The sequence below is a fragment of the Emys orbicularis genome, chromosome 1, assembly GCF_028017835.1.
Source record: "Emys orbicularis isolate rEmyOrb1 chromosome 1, rEmyOrb1.hap1, whole genome shotgun sequence".
Lineage (NCBI taxonomy): Eukaryota > Metazoa > Chordata > Testudines > Emydidae > Emys > Emys orbicularis.
In genome coordinates, this window is record NC_088683.1 from 12,149,526 (window position 1) to 12,167,802 (window position 18,277).

At 51.9% G+C, this 18,277-nt stretch overlaps 1 protein-coding gene across 1 annotated transcript in view; it reads left to right on the forward strand.

Annotated features, from left to right (window-relative positions):
* Positions 1-952: 952 nt before the first annotated feature.
* The window catches only part of PODXL (podocalyxin like), a gene marked incomplete at its 5' end in the record, with an annotated part of 36,980 nt that continues 19,655 nt past the window's right edge, over positions 953-18,277 (forward strand). Inside the window, 3 exons of the mRNA XM_065399547.1 lie at positions 953-1,628; positions 6,290-6,546; positions 8,812-8,883. Coding sequence (XP_065255619.1) covers positions 953-1,628; positions 6,290-6,546; positions 8,812-8,883 — 1,005 coding nt within the window. The remainder of the gene's footprint in view (positions 1,629-6,289; positions 6,547-8,811; positions 8,884-18,277) is intronic.

The window sequence follows — 18,277 nt, forward strand, 5'->3', positions numbered from 1 at the left end:
TGAAGTGGTTTCCATCATATACAGGGTGTACAGTTTGGTTCAATGGCTCTCAGCACCCCCACTACACAAATTGTTCCAGCACCCCTGGTTGGCAGAGGAGAATGGGTCACCTGCAGGAACCATTAGTGAATGTATAATATGCAAGGTACCCTGTCTGGTTTGCTGCTTGGTTTTTTGTTTTTTGTTTTTTTTTAATTTAAATCAATTTTGGTGTTATTCTTTTGCTCACCCCTCTGAACTGGGTTTTTGTGGTTTTGAGCTGTCTTGCTGCTGCCCTCTGCCACAGATCCTCTCTATAGACTCAGTCTTCAACTGGGTACTTTTGAAGATTGGGTTGGAGGTGACGTGGGAACAAAATGCGGAGGGGTGGCAAGAGGGAAGGAGCCTTCGGGGCAAGTCTCACATGCTCCTCCATTGGCTCGTTACGTGGTTTTTCATGTATCACAGTCTAGATGATAATATGAAAGGACTCAATGCTTGTAAAATTCAACAGTTCAGTAAGAACTATTTACAGAGATGCTGTGTCTGCACCTAGGATTGTGGCCATGTGCACACAGACTGACTTCCTGGTGCCTCCTCCACACTCTTCCCTCCTGCAACCTGTGCTCCTCCCTCCAAGATCCATGCAGTTTACCACACTTGTGCCCATTAGACTTGCTTCTTCACTCCTTTTCCTTACCTCGTCCTCAGCCCTCCCCTCTGCCACGCTGCTCCTCGGGGCATTTTCTGAAAATCCCCCACAGTGAGCTGGTCCTATAGGGGCTGCAGGGGAAGTGCTGAGCGAGTGTTCTCAGCAGTGGGCAGGGGCTGGTTCCCACACATTAGCTATTTACACAAGTGTCCGCGCTGGACATGGTGCATATGAAGAGCAGGTGGAGGGGGGGGGGGGAGGGGGCTGGATGGAAGCCAGGAAACCTTTCCTCTGATTTTGTAACCATTTGGCCCTTTGTGTTTTTTAGGAGATGTCATTGCACAAAGTGACACGACTGCAGCTTCCACCACAAGTGCCCCGTCTGCCGATGCCTCCTCCCAGAGCAGCCAACCCCGCACTGAGACTATGGGTGCCCCGACCCCCACTCAAACCTTGACCCCCACCAAAGCTGACACCTCACCCTCCACTGGCACTGGCATCCTGCCTGCTGCCTCGACTTCCACCAACGCCCTGTCTGGTGCCAGCACCCTGCTCCCCACCACCTCTGATACACCAGGCGGTGCCAGCGTCCCATCCTTCACTGGTGCTGGAACATCACCTGGCACCGTCCCTCCATCCCCCGCTGGTGCCCCATCCCACACTAATGCCACCACTCTGACCCCTGCCACCACTCTGACCCCTGCTGACACCGGCACCCTGCCTACTAAAGCTAGTGCTACCTCTCAGAGCACAGCGGCGATCAACACCACCACCGGCTCTGCAGACTCCCTCACCGTCGGTGCCCCCAGCTCCCCGGCCGCCCCTGTTGTCCATACTCTCAGCTCCGCAGCCACCCTCAGCTCCGTGGCCACCCCAGCTGCTCACACGGCTGTTACCCCGAGCTCTACCATCGCCGCTGACGTCCCCAGCTCTGCAGACACTGGTCCGGCAGCCGTGTCTCCATCTCAGAAGCCCCAAACAACAGAAACCACTACAGGTATGAGCAGGACTGTGTGCAGTTTTTGGAGGCTGGGGGAATGCTGGCTGACTCTGGAATAGAAAACGGGTTATGGAGTCTTTCCGGTCTAGGTCTTGGGTTCGTGTCGAGCTCAGCCTGGCCATGGCTGACAGTTGCTGCCACCCAGCCGCTGTTCAGCGGCCTGCGTGAGATCACCTGGTGGCTCGCAGGCCAGTGGCCAGGGGTCCCTATCACAAAAGCCACCCTAGCAAGTGGCCCCTTTGTTGGCAGCCTTGGCAAAAGAGGCTCAGGACCAAATGGAGCATAGAGGCCGAACTCCTCGCTTGTCCCTAGCAGGGCCCTGTCTGTGCTGGTTTGAAAATTTAGCAGGTAGGCCATGGAGGCCAGCTTATGTTTGACACGATGGAGAAGGGGGAGGCAGGGGAGGTATGGGCTAGGAAAATGATCGTTGCAGAAGCATTCTGGATACGAACGGGGCAAGGCTGTATTTGTCAAGGCCAGAAAGAAGGACGTTGCTCTAATCAAGGTGAGAGATGATGAGAGCCTGGATGGGAGTTGTAGTTGTGTGGATGGACAGAAAAAGCTGCAACTTAGCGAGGTTCTACAGAAAGAACATAAGAACAGCCACACTGGGTTAGATCAAAGGTCCATCTAGCCAGGGCCATCCCTAGCCATTTTGGTGCCCTCCACAGCCCCTCCGCGGGGGGGCTGTGTGGGGCCCCAGGCCTTGGCGGGGCGGGGGGGGGGGGGGGAAGCTGGCCACAGCAGCGTGGCTGGGAGCCAGGGGAGCGGAGCAGGCTGGGGCCGGGTCGCTGTACTTACCGGTGAGTGCAGGGAGCCCGACCCCTCCTGCGGTCCTCAGGGGAAGGGCTGGCTGGAGTGGGGGAGGGACTGGGGCGGATCAGGGGCAGGAGCCATGGGGAAGCGACGGAGCAGGGGCTGGAGCAGGACGCAGCTGCGCAGGGCACCAGGAAATTTGGCGCCCTATGCAGCTGCGTACTTTGCGTATGGGTAGGGACGGCCCTGCATCTAGCCCAGTGTCCTGTCTTCTGACAGTGGCCACTGGCCAATGCCAGGTGCCCCAGAGGGAATGAACAGAACAGGTAATCATCAAGTGATCCATCCCCTGTCGCCCATTCCCAGCTTCTGGCAAACAGACTAGGGACACCATCCCTGCCCATCCTGGCTAATAGCCATTGATGGACCTATCCTCCATGAACTTATCTAGTTCTTTTTTGAAGAATCAGCAAGCTTTAGACATAGCCTGGATTTGAAGACCTAGACCAGGGGTCGGCAACCTATGGCATGCGTGCCAAACACGGCACGCGAGCCGATTTTGAGTGGCACGCAGCTCCCTGCCACGGTCCCGGCCCCCAGCCCCACTCAGCACCTCCGCCCACCGCTCTCCCCTGCGGGGGCAGGAGGCAGAAGCTTGGTTCTGCGGCAGCCAAGCTTCCCCCCTCCCCCGCTTTTCCCCCCAGCGTGGTGCTTTCCTGCCCCTCCTCCTCTCCGTCCCTGCGCCAATCAGCTGATGGCCCTAGCGAGGGGGAGGGGGAAGAGCGACAGCGTGCCCACAGCTCCGTAGAGGAGACAGAGAGAGGTAGGGACGGAGCCTGGGGGAAGGGGGTGGAACAGGGCATATCCCTTCCAGCCCCCTGCTATGAGCCGCTCAGGGCAGGGGGCTGGGAGCACTCCCATGAGCCGAGCACCCCAGCCTTCTGCCCTGACCCCCCCCCCACACACTCAGCCTTCTGCCCTGAACCCACCCCACCCCAACACACACCCAGCCTTCTGCCCTGCACCCGCACAGCCCCATCCCTCTGCCCTGAACCCCCCCCCACTCAGCCTTCTGCCCTGCACCCCCATACCCCCAGCCCTCTGCCCTGAACCCCCCACACCCCAACACACACCCAGCCTTCTGCCCTGCACCCGCACAGCCCCATCCCTCTGCCCTGAACCCCCCCACACACCCAGCCCTCTGCCCTGAACCCCCCACACCCCAACACACACCCAGCCTTCTGCCCTGCACCCCCACAGCCCCCAGCCCTCTGACCTGAACCCCCCCCACACTCAGCCTTCTGCCCTGCACCCCCATACCCCCAGCCCTCTGCCCTGAACCCCCCACACCCCAACACACACCCAGCCTTCTGCCCTGAACCCCCCCACACACCCAGCCCTCTGCCCTGAACCCCCCACACCCCAACACACACCCAGCCTTCTGCCCTGCACCCCCACAGCCCCCAGCCCTCTGACCTGAACCCCCCCACACACACTCAGCCTTCTGCCCTGAACCCCCCCCCCACCCCAACACACACCCGGCCTTCTGCCCTGAACACCCCACACACACTCAGCCTTCTGCCCTGATTCTTGAACTCCCCCCCACACACCCCAGCTTTCTGCCCTGAACCCCTCCCCCAGCCCTCTGCCCTGACCCCTGAAACACCCCCCCCACCCCCCCCCAGGTCTGGGGTCCCGGCCATAGGCCCTGCTCAGCCCGCTGCCGGCCTAGGTGAACAGAACCCCAGGCTGGCAGCGAGCTGAGCAGGCTGGTGGCATAAGATCAGCATTTTAATTTAATTTTAAATGACACTTCTTAAACATTTTGAAAACCTTGTTTACTTTACATACAATAGTTTAGTTATATAATATAGACTTATAGAAAGCGACCTTCTAAAAACGTTAAAATGTATTACCGGCACGCGAAACCTTAAATTAGAGTGAATAAATGAAGACTCGGCACACCACTTCTGAAAGGTTGCCTACCCCTGACCTAGACAGAGATCTGAATCAAAGATGATACCCAGGTTACAGGCCTGTGATCAAGAGAGGAGGTTACGAGGAGATTTTCTCTTTTGGGGGGGGGGGGGGAGTTTAAGAGTTCTTTTAGCCATGTTGAGCTTGAGCTGAAGGCTAGACATCCACAAAGCATCAGAAAGGCAGGCTGAGATTTGAGTTTGAATAGAAGGAGACAGGTCTGGAGTAGAGAGGTAGAGAGCACAGAGACGGTGGTTGAATTTGTGTTTACGGATAACTTACCCAGGGATAAGGTATAGAGGGAGAAGAGAAGAGGACCCGGGACAGAGCCTTGTAGAGCCCTTGTAGAAAGTCGGAGGGGGACACACTTAAGGAGTGATTAGAGAGAACCAGGAGAGGACAGAGGCATAGAAGCCAAGGGAGGACAAGATCTCAAGAAGAGCATGACTGACTGTGTCGAAGGCTGCTGACTGCTCCAGGAGGGTGAGGATGGAGAACTGACTGGTTCTGAGCTTTGGCTAAGAACAGGTCATTAGAGACTTCGTCAAGAGCGATTTCAGTGGATTGCAAGAGGCAGAAGCCAGACTGGTGAGGGTCTGGGGTGGAACTGAAGGAGAGGAACTCCAGACAGCGCCTGTGGACAGCGCATTCAATGAGCTTCGTGATGAAAGGGAGAAGGGAAATGGGGGGGAGTGGGTTGTTGGAGCAGCAAGTGGGGGCAGAGGTGGTGGTTATTTTAAAAAAATGGAGAGACCAAAGCATGTTTGTGTTGTGATCGGAAGGAGTCGGAGGAGAGAGGTTAAGGAGAAGCATAAGGGAGAGGATGAGAATAGACTTGAGGGAGATCAGGAGATAAAGTGGGAGGAAGCCACTGGGGCAAGTGAAGAGGTTAGGGGAGGAGAACAGATGAGAAACTGCTGTGTCTGTGACAGGGGAGAAGGAGGAGAGGGTTGTAGGAGGGGAGGTGAGCTGAGGGGACGGGGAAGGTCACGTGTTTTATCAGTTTTGTCTTGGAAGAAATCAGCGAGATCCTTCTATAAGTGGGATCTGTGGGGGCATTCAGCTGGCACCCTCCCCCCATCACAGCCCCTGGCATAGGCGCCTACTTTTCGCAGCGCCAGTGGGTGCTCAACCCCCCCCGGCCCCACCCCGACTCCACCCCTGCCCCGCCCCCTCCTGCCCCTGCCCCGCCCCCATTCCAGCCCCTTCCCAAAAGTCCCCGCCCCAACTCCGCCCCCTCCCTGCCCCTATTGGACTCCTTCCCCAAATCCCCGCCCCAGCCCCGCCTCTTCCCCCCCGTGTTCCCCCTCCTCCCCTCTCCCTCCCAGCACTTGCCGCCGCAAAACAGGTGTTTCGCGGCAGCAAGCGCTGGGAGCGAGGGGGAGAAGCGGAGCCGTGGGGCGCTCAGGGGAGGAGGCGGAGGTGGAGCGGCGGCGGAGGTGAGCTGGGGCAGGGGGGCGGGGAGCTGCCGGTGGGTGCAGAGCACCCACCAATTTTTCCCCGTGGGTGCTCCAGTCCCAGAGCACCCATGGAGTTGGCATCTATGGCCCCTGGGAAATCCCCTCAGAGCGTGGCTTTAGCCTGGCATAAAGCAGGGCAGCCTTCAGGCCCCGGTGTGGTGAGGTTTCATCTCAAGGAAATATAACTATCTACAGCAAGTTTTTACATATCCGTATTCTCTAACCTGCCCCCACCCTGCCCACCCCTTTTCTTTTATTTTAATAAACACCACTAAGGAAATTCCTCGGCAAAAAACTTCAGGATACAGGTAGGGCTGCCAATAAATGTCATGTAAAGTTTAGGCGAAAGCTTCCTTTTGCAGTTCACCGTTCATCGCTCCTCGTGGCGCCTGTCTGCTCTTCACATGTTGATGAGGCTTCACTATAACTTATCAATGTCTTGTTTGTTTGTGTTCTGATGTCTAGGAAGCAGCTTAGGTGTTAATACAGACAAGGAACGTACCACCCAGAACCAGCCAGTGAAACCTGTGGCAACTACGGAAAGTGCTACCAAACCTACGGAAGCTGCAGTTGCAACCACACAGCAGTCTGGTGTTGTATCACAGCCACCAGCCTCAAGCTCTGGAACTGTGATCTCCATTATAGCCAGCACTTCACCGAGCCGCCACACTCCAGCTCCTAGCAGGGAATCCAAGCCCAGTGATTCTCTGCCCCAAAATAAGGTAACAGGGGCCTGGGTGTAGGTGAGCAGGCCCAAAGCCAGCAGGAGAGAAGGCTCATTCCTCTCGGGCAGCCTAAGCCTGTCAAGCCTTGTGGCACTGGGACATGCCAGGTTCAATATGTGTGATCAGGTCTCCCTCTGGTGGCTGGACCACGGAAAAGATACAAGCCCTACTACTGCTGCTGACAGCAAATAGAGATCCTGTTTCTGCTCAAGGAGCAGAGGCTTGTGTTTTATTCCTAAAGCAGCTTATTCATTTGAAGCAGCACCCAGTGTGTGCATAGGTCAGGGGTTCCTTACAGCATGTGTCATTGCTTATGTATCTCTGTCGTCGTCAGAGGGTGATCTCTTGCAGGGGAAGCCTCTACAAAGCCTCTTGAGCCTGCAAGACAGGAATGGACAAACCCTCCCAGTGTATAGATTTGGAGAGAGGGGCGAAGGAGGACTACTGTTGGGAAGCTGTTCAGGAAAGACGTCTCGTTTCAGGGGTGGGATGGGGAGTATAATGGAGGGCGCGAGGGCTGGAGTCACAAAGGTCCTTAGGCTTTGTGACACCAAGCAACTCAGTGCTGAGAAAATCACAGGAGGTAGGTGCCCAGGGTCTCTATACAATGAATGGGGACAGACAGGCGCCTTAGACTGCCATTCACAAAAGCCAGCGTGCTAGGCATGGAGCCGCCTAAGCTAGCTGCCAACCAGAGGGGTGTGTGCTAAGCCCCACCCCTGCGTCAGAGCTAAGTCTGGGCTGCCGGGAGGTGCCTAGCTCCGCTTGTGAGTCCCAGCTGTGGGGTTAGCTACCTATGTTTTTTGCAAGAAGCCAGGCAGCAGAGGGGAAGGTCTTACCTCACTCATTACTCAGCCCAGCAGTTGGAACACTCCTCTGGGATGTGGGAGACCCCCTGGTTCAAGTCCCCCCTCTGCCTGAGTGGGAGACTCCCACATCCCAGGTGAGTGCCACTAACTATTAGATCATAGAATAGAATCATAGAATATCAGGATTGGAAGGGACCTCAGGAGGTCATCTAATCCAACCCCCTGCTCAAAGCAGGACCAATCCCCAGACAGATTTTTACCCCAGTTCCCTAAATGGCCCCCTCAAGGATTGAACTCACAACCCTGGGTTTAGCAGGCCAGTGCTCAAATCACTGAGCTCTCCCATCAGATACTCTGATTTGGGGATCCCTCAATCTCTCCTGTTGCAGCTGTTACGTGGGAGCTCTTCCTTTTCCTTCTCCTTCCTCCGCTGAACTCACCTGATGGGCCCAGTCTGGTAGGCGATCTCTGAGCACACCTCTCGGGTTGGCCCTACAGATGACGTAGACAGCCAAACGCCTGCCTTCCCCTGGTTTGTGAATTGCTCTGGGGTTTAAGTGGGAGATAGGGGTCCAGGTGCCTAGGATGAGGCATCAGTGCCAAGGCCCAGAGGCAGGAACATAGGCACGGAGGCCATTTTTAAGACAAACACAGGTGCCGAGGGAGGTTTGGCATCTCCTGGGTTCAGCGGGAGTTTTGAGGATTGCAGTGGAGCCAAAACTGGGACTTAGGTTTGTAAATCTGGGGTTTAGGCACCTAGGTACTTTTGTGAATCCAGCCCTGACTGACTTGGAGAGGAATTAGATTGTTATGGCTTTGGACAGAGGCCATATCTGGTGTTTCTGTTTGCTCTAGTAATTGGGCATGCTATAAACAACAACAGAAATTAGATGATGGGGCTAGGACATGAGCTGCATCAAGCACAGGAGAGGGGGCCGTGGTAACAGGAAGCCGGGAGAGGGAACTATTTTGGAGGTTTGTTTTCACAGTGGGTGGGCGTGCATCATGGCTGACTCCCATAAATCACGTGACGGAGTGTCTGACTCCAACCATTTATTGGCAGGAACACGCTGGTGAGACCCAGCTCTCTCCCGCTGACCCCTTGCTCTAGGTCCTAAGCCCGTTTTGGCACATGCGCTAGCAAATACAGGTCAGACAACAGTTTCCTGGTTAGAAGTGCCCAGACTGTTCAGGAGACTTATCTATAAAGGGTTGGGAGATGGGCCCTGGAGACCTGTCAGGCCTTTGCCATCTCTGCCTCTTGATTCATATTCGTGGATTCTAAGGCCAGAAGAGACCATTAGATCATCTAGTCTGACCTGCCTAACACAGTCTATAGAACTGATTGGAGTGTTTGCAATCCTGTGTCTCTGATCAATCTGCTGTATCAACGACCAGCTGTCCTTCCACCATGCAGAAATGACTTGGGTTGGGTTTTTTTTTTTTTTTCCAGATCCTTTGTGAGGACCAGAACCTGTCCAACGACTCAGCAATCATTCTAACCCTGAACAAGCCTATACACTGTGTGAGTACCCTCCTTTGCATACAACACCCCGTTGTCCTTGGCTACAACAGCAACTTCCCTGCAGCTTTTAACCCACGGATCTCAAAGCGCTTGACAAGCTGTAGGCACAGGAATGATTTCACCAGCTATTGAAATGCAATCGCTTCTGGGGTGGAAAATGGCAACTGCTTAACAGTACACTGCAATACTACCCAATAAGGCAAGAGACCGTATCCAGCTGAAACTGTTGCAGGAGTTAAAGATAGGCAGACTATAATTACCAGAGTAGGAAGATGGTCAGAAAACAAGCATTAACCAACCCAAGTTGGTTGGGAAAAGTGCAGATGGAGCTTTAAAGTCCAGGGTGAAATCCTGCCTCCGTTAAAGTCCGTTGGAGTTTTGCCATTAACTTAATTGGGGCCAGAATTTCATCCCAGAAGTGGTCAGGACCTTGGATTTAGATCTCATCTACGAGATGATATTTCCAGGGGCGCACTGCCCTCCAATAGCATGCTGGGGTGCTCGCTCAATATTGAGTGAACAGCGGCCCCTGCTGACTCACCAGCACCATTCAGCACAGCAGCGAGGTGGTTTGTTGGTTGGTTTTTGAAGATCTCCCATCCAAGTACTAGCACAGACAGACTTGCTTATTTTATGAGACCTAGCAACGCCACAGCAGAAGGTAGCATGACTGCTCATCATACAGCAAATGACCTGCAATCTGGGGACTCTCTATATTAAGGTCAAAAAAGCCCTATTAGACCAAGGGGCCGGGCACAATGTTACAGTCCTGTATCTTGCAGACAATTAGAACTAGGCACACATGCCTTACAGCTCTGGAAAACTAGGGTTCCAGTAGGAGATGAGATTCATTTCTGGCCATGGCAGGTTGTGAGAGTGGACCTGTAAACCACGTCATTCTGATTACCTTCTCGCTCCCTCTGCCTCCACTTCAGTTCTGACATGATTTTAACAGCCAATTTCTGAGAAAACCCTAGAGGGAGAGAGAAAAGTCCCCATTCTCTTCTTGCTTGCACTGGGGAAGATCGGGAGCAGCTCCACAAAAGTGAGTGGAGTTACCAGCTGTAAAACTGGTTTAGGTGGAAAGGAGAACCTGGCACTTATCTTTTCTACCAGGAGTACTCAGACTCTTTCTGAATGTGGCCCACACCACAGCTCAGGGACCCCTCACTTGTCATTCACTGTCACATAACATCCTACCACAGCAGTTGCTTATCTGGGGAAGTATTTAGTTTATTCCTCGCTGTCTGTAATATGATGTAGCACCTGGGAAATGAGGAGGAGGAGCCAGCATTATTTGACCAGCTGACTCGCCACAGAACATGAGCGCCTGCTTCAGATTTGGAGCACAGTTCCGATTCGGAGTTGCTCTAGGACAGTATAAAGCTCTAGTTTCTGGCGCCGGTGGGGCTCATGATAGTATAAATACCGAGTCAGAGGGGGTCAGGACTTCTGGGTCCTTTCCGTGGCTCTCCCTGCTTGGTCTCAGAGAGGTCAGTTAAACTTCTTGTGCGGCGTCTGTTACCTGTAAAATGGAATAACCCTAACTTCACTGGAATGCAGGAAGCCGCGATTCCCCAATATGTCTGTAAAATGCGTTGAGATCCTCTGATGAAATACATCTGTTAGTCTTAAAGGTGCCACAGGACTCTCTGTTGCTTTTTTCTGATGAAAGAGTCTGTTGTGCAGTGCACAGCGATATTCATACAGATCACGGCAGTTCTGAAGCTGCCAGGACCGAGAGGGAAGCAGACCTTCCCCCTTCTGTTTGTCAGCCTGTTAATCCCTGTCTATCACTCCCTCTCCTGTGTGTGTGTGTGTTTGTTTGGTGGGGGGCGGGGAGTGCTTGGTTTGAGAGGTGAAGATGTGCCTGTCCGGGTCCAGCTTGACCCCCTGGCTCTGGGGATGGATGTTAGGGATGGACTCAGACAGTCAATCCCCTTTCCCACCATGCAGGCTTAAAAAACATACATAAGCGAGAGCCTGAAAATGGCTGGGACTCTGTGAGTGGCAGCCCTGCGCGTTTCTGAGAGGCAGGGCCTCTGAGCCACTTCTGGCCTCTCAAGCAATACAATGGCTTGATGGCTGGCCAGCGGGCCCCTTGAAAGCACTCTTGTGGGGTTGGTGCAAGCTTGCACCTAAATCGCAGCCTGATAGGCAACATCTGAGATGGGAAATGACTCGCTGCTGCCACCACCTGGTCATCAGTCACCCCTTCTCTTTCTTGCCGCTATTGGGGGGAAATTAGCTCCTTAAATGGACGCTGTCAGACTAAAAACCCCATCTGTGTCTTTATCTGCGTCACTGATAACACCTCTGATGACTTAATTGCTTAGGATTCCAAAAAGTATTAGGCATTAACATGGATAATATGGATAAAGCATCCACAGTTAAAGAGGATTTAAAATCATAGAATCATAGAAGGTTAGGGTTGGAAGAGACCTCAGGAGGTCATCTAGTCCAATCTCCTGCTCAAAGCAGGACCAACCCCAACTAAATCAGCCCACCCAGGGCTTTGTCAAGCCGGGCCTTAAAAACGTCTAAGGATGGAGATTCCACCACCTCCCTAGGTAACCCATTCCAGGGCTTCACCACCCTCCTAGTGAAAGTGTTTTCTAATATCCAACCTAGACCTTCCCCACTGCAACTTGAAACCATTGCTCCTTGTTCTGTCATGTCAAAATAACAATGCATGTCTGGAACGGATAAACTCATATGTTTTAGGCCATAAGCCAGCCTCTCACTGCGGAGGTCAGGAGGAAACTTCTGCTTTGGGTGGGATAGTCCAGAACTGCCCACTTTAGTGTTTCTTGCACCTTCCTCTCTAACAACTCGTACTGGCCACTGCCAGAGACAGGATCCTGGATTGAATGGACCTCAGGGCTGATCCAGTCTGGCTCGTCCTACGTTCCTCTTTACTTTTCCCCACTGGTACATTTCACTTGGACTGGAGGATGAAGACACACTGGCCTGTTTCGCTGGTGTTTCTAGTTAGTTTCATTTCCATGTTGTCAGTCAGTAGCAAGAGACAGGTTTGCAGGGGGCTGTTTAACATAGTTTGTCAGACTGAATCAGAACCAAGGTCCATCTGCTTCAGTACCCTGTCTGATGCTGGCCAGATTCAGGTGCTTCAGTGGAAGCTGTAAGAACTCTGCTGTCGGCAGGCGTGGGATAGTCTGTTCCCCACATTAGGTCCCGTCCCGATCTCTGTTAAATCTCTAAATCTGATCTTTAAATCCAGACCAAAAATAACCCCTAGTTTTCAACCACCCTGGGTACATATTCATTCATGAAAATGTTTCTCCTGTATTTTATTTACAACCCCTAAAATTTGCACCTAAACTGGGTGTCACTTTTTTTAATCTTGTTTGTCTAACACGCTGGCTGTAGCCTGGGATTCTCTTCTCCCTGCAGCAGGCCCCAGCGACTGGCGCACAGCTCAAGGAGTAAATTCCTCCTTTCGCCTAAGTGGCAGGGTTTGTGCTGTGGGTGCTGACAGTGCTGGGCTTGATCCCTGCTGAGACCCCGTGGTGTCTGTCTGTATACACATCTTTGTCACAAAATCACACCCTCGATGGGACGTGAACTCCCATCGACCTCAGATGGTCAGAAGGGGTGTGTGTGCAGAGAACGGATACTGTACTACACTAGCTTAGTGTGTGTGAGCGTGACGGTAACAGCCTGCTACTCACAGCTAAAGGAGGTTAGCGGCAGGGACTTGTGCTTCGTTCTGAAGGTCGTGTGCTCAGTCCTCTCCTGATGGTGGTGTCTGTCTCTACACGGCCAGGGCTCATGCTGGTGGCACCACTCCAAACCAACCATGGGTTTTGTTTACATTTTTAAAATAAAACCGAGAAATGCCCCTTTGTGCTGAAATGACCCTGGTTAAGTTCCGCTCCCCGGCCCTCCCCTCCGGCTCATTTTCCGAGTCGGGTAGTCGGCATGTGAACATCATAGGTTAGCCTTGTCCACGTCTCCGGTATGCTTATGGGAGCTGCACTTTCGCACCTTCTGGCAGGCTCGTCAGGAAGTCTGCAACTCCAATTTCTTAGAGACATAATTATCTGAAATGTTGTTAACACAACATGCTAATTAAATATTTAAGCAGCTGCAGTAAGATCTTGATTATGCATCCCACCAGCATTCGAAGGTCCCTGCCTCACCAGCTCCTGGAATGCTCGCGCTCAGCTACCTTTAACTCCCCATGATAGGAACTCCTGAAAATCAGAACAATTTGTATGTCTCCCAAGCTAAGCAGATAACTGAGAACCTGCCGCATCTGCTTCCCCCTTCTGACAATCTGGTAAACAAGTTTCTAGCCAAACCTTGACAGTCAGGTGAAAGAATCTCACGCACTTCGTAACACAAGGGAAAGCAGCACACCGAGAGCTACCAAAGAGGACTGTTTTGTTCCATGATTGAGTCAATGATTGTTCCATGATTACAGGCCCCAACCCAGATCGGGGTTCCAGCGTGCTAGGTGCTGTACATGCACATAGTGAGAGACAGGCCCTGCTCAAAAGAGTTTGTGATTTAACTAGGCAAGCCAGACAAAGGGTGGAAGAGGAAAACAGTATCACATAAAGATATTTAGGTACTGCACTCCTGTTGAAACGAATCAGGTACCTGGATATGTTGAGGATTTGGGGCAGAGTGACTTACCCCTGGGTGGGTAGCAGCAGAGGTGGTACTAGAACTCAGGTCGCCTGACTCCCAGTGCAGGACTCTGTCTGTTCTCACCTCGGTCTGTTCTGCTGAGGCAATAATTGACTAAGCAAACGGCATGGCCTTGTGATGTGGGCACAGGGTTAGGAGCCAAGGAGTCCCGAAGTCTAATCAGTGGCTTCTCCTGTGTGACTTGGGGCACATCACCTCTCTGAACCTCAGACTCCCCAGCTGTCAAAGGAGGGAATAACATCAGAGAACGGGGTTGGCAGCTTGCTGCGTGAACGGCTATGAAGTTCTTTGAAGATGGAAAGCTCCCACACAAGAGCAAATGTATTGACTCTGTGCTTCATCCATCCCTAAAACCTTCCATCTGTGGATCTCTAAGCACTTGATAAATACGAATGAAATCTGCCTCAACGCACCCTTGTTAATTAGGTCAGGATCAATATCCTCATTTTAAGGATGGGGAAACTAAGGCACAGAATGGTGCCGTGCCGAAGGCACCGCAAGCTTGTGGCGGAGCCAGGGAGAGAAGATATTCTGACGGCTGGTCAGCTTTTCATCACAAGACCATCCTACCCTGTAAGAGCACATATGGTGGCTCTCTGACATGGAGCTCTCTTACCCGGGGTTGCAGCTGCATAAACCCCATTATATCCCATCTCCTTATGGTCCAGCTGCCATTGAAGTCGAGGTTCAGTGATGCAGGATCAAGCTTTATGCCCCTGAATTACTTGGCTCTTAGGAAGGGGGTGTGAGCAGGTGCCGTGAGCGTTGAAGGGGGGTCGTCCGTGTAGTGCTGCAGGGAAGCTGCCTTGGCCAAACGTGCTCACTGGGAGTTCTGCCACTGCCCGTTCAGCAAGGACTGCAAAGCGAAGGTGGCCAGCTCCTCACGTCACAGCGGGCCGGGGACGTGGTGGTGAACCAGGGCTGGCCTTACCATGAGGCGAACTGAGGCGGCCGCCTCAGGTGCCAGACTGTGGGGGGGCGCCACTAGGACCCAGAGTGTAGAAAATGGTGTCTGCTGCTGGTGCATATGTATTCTCTCTGCTCTAGATGCACAGAGATGGTGGAGTGCTGGGCTGGAGGAAGGAGGGCACAAGAGACATAACAGGAAGGCAGGAGAAAAGGTGAGAGGGAATAACAGAAAGCATCAGGAGCTGCAGGGGGAGAGAGGAGGAGGAGCCTCTTATGTACCTCTCTGGCACCCCCAGGAGCCTGGACTGATTCACACCAGCTTCTCAGGGAGCTTCCTGTTTCCTGCTGCTTCCCTGAACCCACTTGAGGAGAACAGGCAGTCAACTGAAGTAGTAGGAGCCAGTTAGGCCCTTAAGACGCTGATATCTTCCCTCACTCAGGGCCTACTTATTTGTCCCCTTCAATTGAGTGTTGAGAGCCACTATAGCTGGCACAGAACAGCAGTCATGAGTGAAAGAAGAAAACGCCCCTCTGGGGCAGCATTCAGAAAAAGAAAGAAAGCAAAGGAAGCTTTTCTATCTAAGCAGGAAGGAGCTCTCCTGAGATACATAGATACAAATGTTCACGGTGAGCCTTCCGGCCCCAATGAGGATGTGAGTGGTGAGGAGATGCCTGATCTTCCAGTTAGTCAGAGTGCAGGTGACCTGGCAGCTACTGCAGCATCCATATCTCCATCTCAAATGGATGTAACCATGCACATTCCTGAAGAAAAGTGTAGATCAGAGAAGAGTGTGGTGGAGGCGCAAGAAACAGTTGCTGCTGAGTTTAGTTCCTTAAGTCTAGATGATCCAGGACTGTGGACCCACTTGATCTGTAGCCTGAGGGACTTCCTTGTACTGCATGGGCCACAGCAAGTGAAAAACTTCATGTTCCTCAAAGACAATGAAAATAGAAGTTTCCATGCAACACATTACTGGCGTGAAATCCCCAATGGTGACAAAGTGGAGAGACCATGGCTTATGTACTCAAAAACCCAGAATGCTGCATACTGTTTTTGTTGCAAACTCTTCCGGTCTAATGTTCCAGCCACATTGGAAAAATCTGGCATGCCGTGAGAAGGCTGCAAATCGCCAGAGAGCATTCCATAGGTGGAAAGAGCTTGAGATGAGACTAAGGTTAAAGGCCACCATAGATGATCAGCATCAAGAGAAGATTGCATCAGAGTCTCTTTACTGGCAAAATGTTCTGAAAAGGCTCATTGCCTTTGTGAGAATGCTTGCTACCCAAAACCTAGCACTGCGTGGCACTTCAGATCAGCTGTATGCGCCAAACAATGGAAACTTCCTTAAAATTGTGGAGCCTATCAAACAGCTATCAAAAATCAAATTGGGAAGATAGATGATGCCATAGTTGCCATTATGGAGGATAATGCTATGACAGGAACTGTTCGTGGGAGAACAGTGGCAGGGGGAAATGGAATCACGAGAAACATACATAACTTCAAATTTCTGTGTGGCTTAGTGTTGTGGCATGACATACTGTTTGAAATAAATGTTGTAAGCAAGAGACTCCAAGGTGTTGACCTTGATATATCTGGAGCAATGGAACAACTGGACAAAGCAAAGTCATACCTACAGTCTTACCGGTCAGATGAAGGATTTCAAAACGTTCTGAAGAGTGCACAGAAGTTGGCAGAGGAACTTCACACTGAAGCTATTTTCCCACCCATTCAAGAATACAAGAGTCACCAAAGAAGAAGACATTTTGATTGTGAGGCATGGGATAATCCCATAAGAGACCCCAAACAACAATTCAAAGTTGAATTCTTTAACCAGGTGCTAGATTGTACAATACTGTCAGTTGAAGAACATTTCATGCAGCTCAAGGAACACAGCAGTATATTTGGGAAGTTGTATGATATTCCAAAACTCCTCACTATACCTGAAGAAGACCTACACCAACAATGCACTAGAGACAGTGTTGACACATGATGACATGCGCAATATTGATGCGAGTGATTTAGGTGATGAACTGAAAGCCCTTTCAAGATACATTTCAGCAGGATCAACTCCAAAGGCTGTTCTGGAATATATGTGCACAAATAAGATGACTGCCCTCTTTCCAAATGCTTTTGTTGCTCTGCACATACTTCTAACACTTGCTGTAACAGTTGCCAGTGGAGAACGCAGCTTCCCAAACTGAAGTTAATAAAAACACATTTACGCTCTACAATGACACAGGATGGTCGGCCTTGCAACCATCTCAATAGAGCGTGAGTTGGCCCAGACTGTGGACCTTCAGGAAGCAGTTCAAATCTTTGCAACCAAGAAGGCACGAAAAGCACCACTTTGATTATTCAAACAGATAAAAATGCCAGTGTTTACTATGCAGACAAGAAAAGTAACATTTGCTGTTCAGGCATTTGAAAGTTGTGTCACTTAACATTTTTGAACAAGGCATTTGAAGTTGTTAGTTCTCCTTTATTGGGGTAGGTAGCAGAGCAGTACCATGAGAGGAGTAGAACAGGAAGAAGGCAGAATTGAGACCTTTCAAAGTTTTGGCCCAAGTGAGGGGGTATGGTGGCATCATTTGAGCTCCCCGCCTCAGGTGCCAAAATATTGTGGGCCGGCCCTGTGGTGAACTCTGCTCCGCCAGCCTGCGCGGACAACGCAGAGTGTTCTGCTAGCCTGCAGGCTGGAGGTGTCTATAGCACAGGAAACACATCTGCACCATATGGGTGGGGCTCAGAGACTCTCAAAGCACTCTGCAAACAGGCACAGAGAGCTACAAGCAATTTGCCCACAATTCATGCAACAGAGGCAAGCTGAGAACCTAAGAGTCCCGGTTTCTAGTCTCCTGCGCTAGCCTCCATGTCTGTCCTGTGGTGGCAGAGTTCACTTTAAACTGAGATGCTCTAGTCTATTTTCTGTAGGTTCACAATAGGATCTGCCACCTTCCAATCGTGCATTAAGCAACATGGCGAATATCTGTTATTTGGGGTTTGTTCTCATTCCTCTTTGCCCCAGGGGGAGAGCTGTCTGTGCAATGGAGTGGCTTGTTTTGGTAGGGTTTTATTTTGAGGGTGGGGTTTTTTGTAATGTACATGGCCGCTCTGTGTTTATATTAGAGGAGGCTGAGCTGAGAAGTTCCCCTTGCACCTGAAGTGGAAGCTGATGAGGTTACTTCTTGGGGGAGTTCATTCCATAGTCCCAATCCGGCCCCTGAGAAAGCTGTCTCCTGCATAGCCCATGCTTTGTGCCAGTGCCATGGCGTGGCCCCCTTTCTAGACCCTCTCTTGGACTCAGCTCATTGGCTTACCGTGTCGTGAGGCAAATGCCATTGCAACGTCCCCGCATGATGATACTGAGGCAGTCATGACAGTATTCGGGGCCTTTTAGTGTGCTCTTCTAGGCTGGGGAGAAGCCAAGACAGTCCTGGTGGTATCTGCACTTCAGCATCATCTTACAGCGAAGGATCTCAAAGAGCTGAGAGAGGTTAGTCAATTAAGCCTCACAAGACCTCCCCTTTGAAGCCACTAATGAGCAGCAAAACTGCTCTGTGATGTGATCCTGGTAGGTCTCCCACGCTCAGCAGTGTGGCACTGGGTCAGTACTTGGGTGGGAGACCTGGAGGCAGTGCTGTTGATTCAGTAGGTAGCACTCTTCCCTTTAAGTGAGATCTAAACCATTGCCCCACCATGCAGCTAGGTGCTGGGCTGCAGCCGGGGCTGTCTTGCAGATGAGACGTGGTTCCGCCCCCTTTGTGACTATTTAAGAGGTGGTGGTGGTTTTGGTGAGGGTCTCAACTC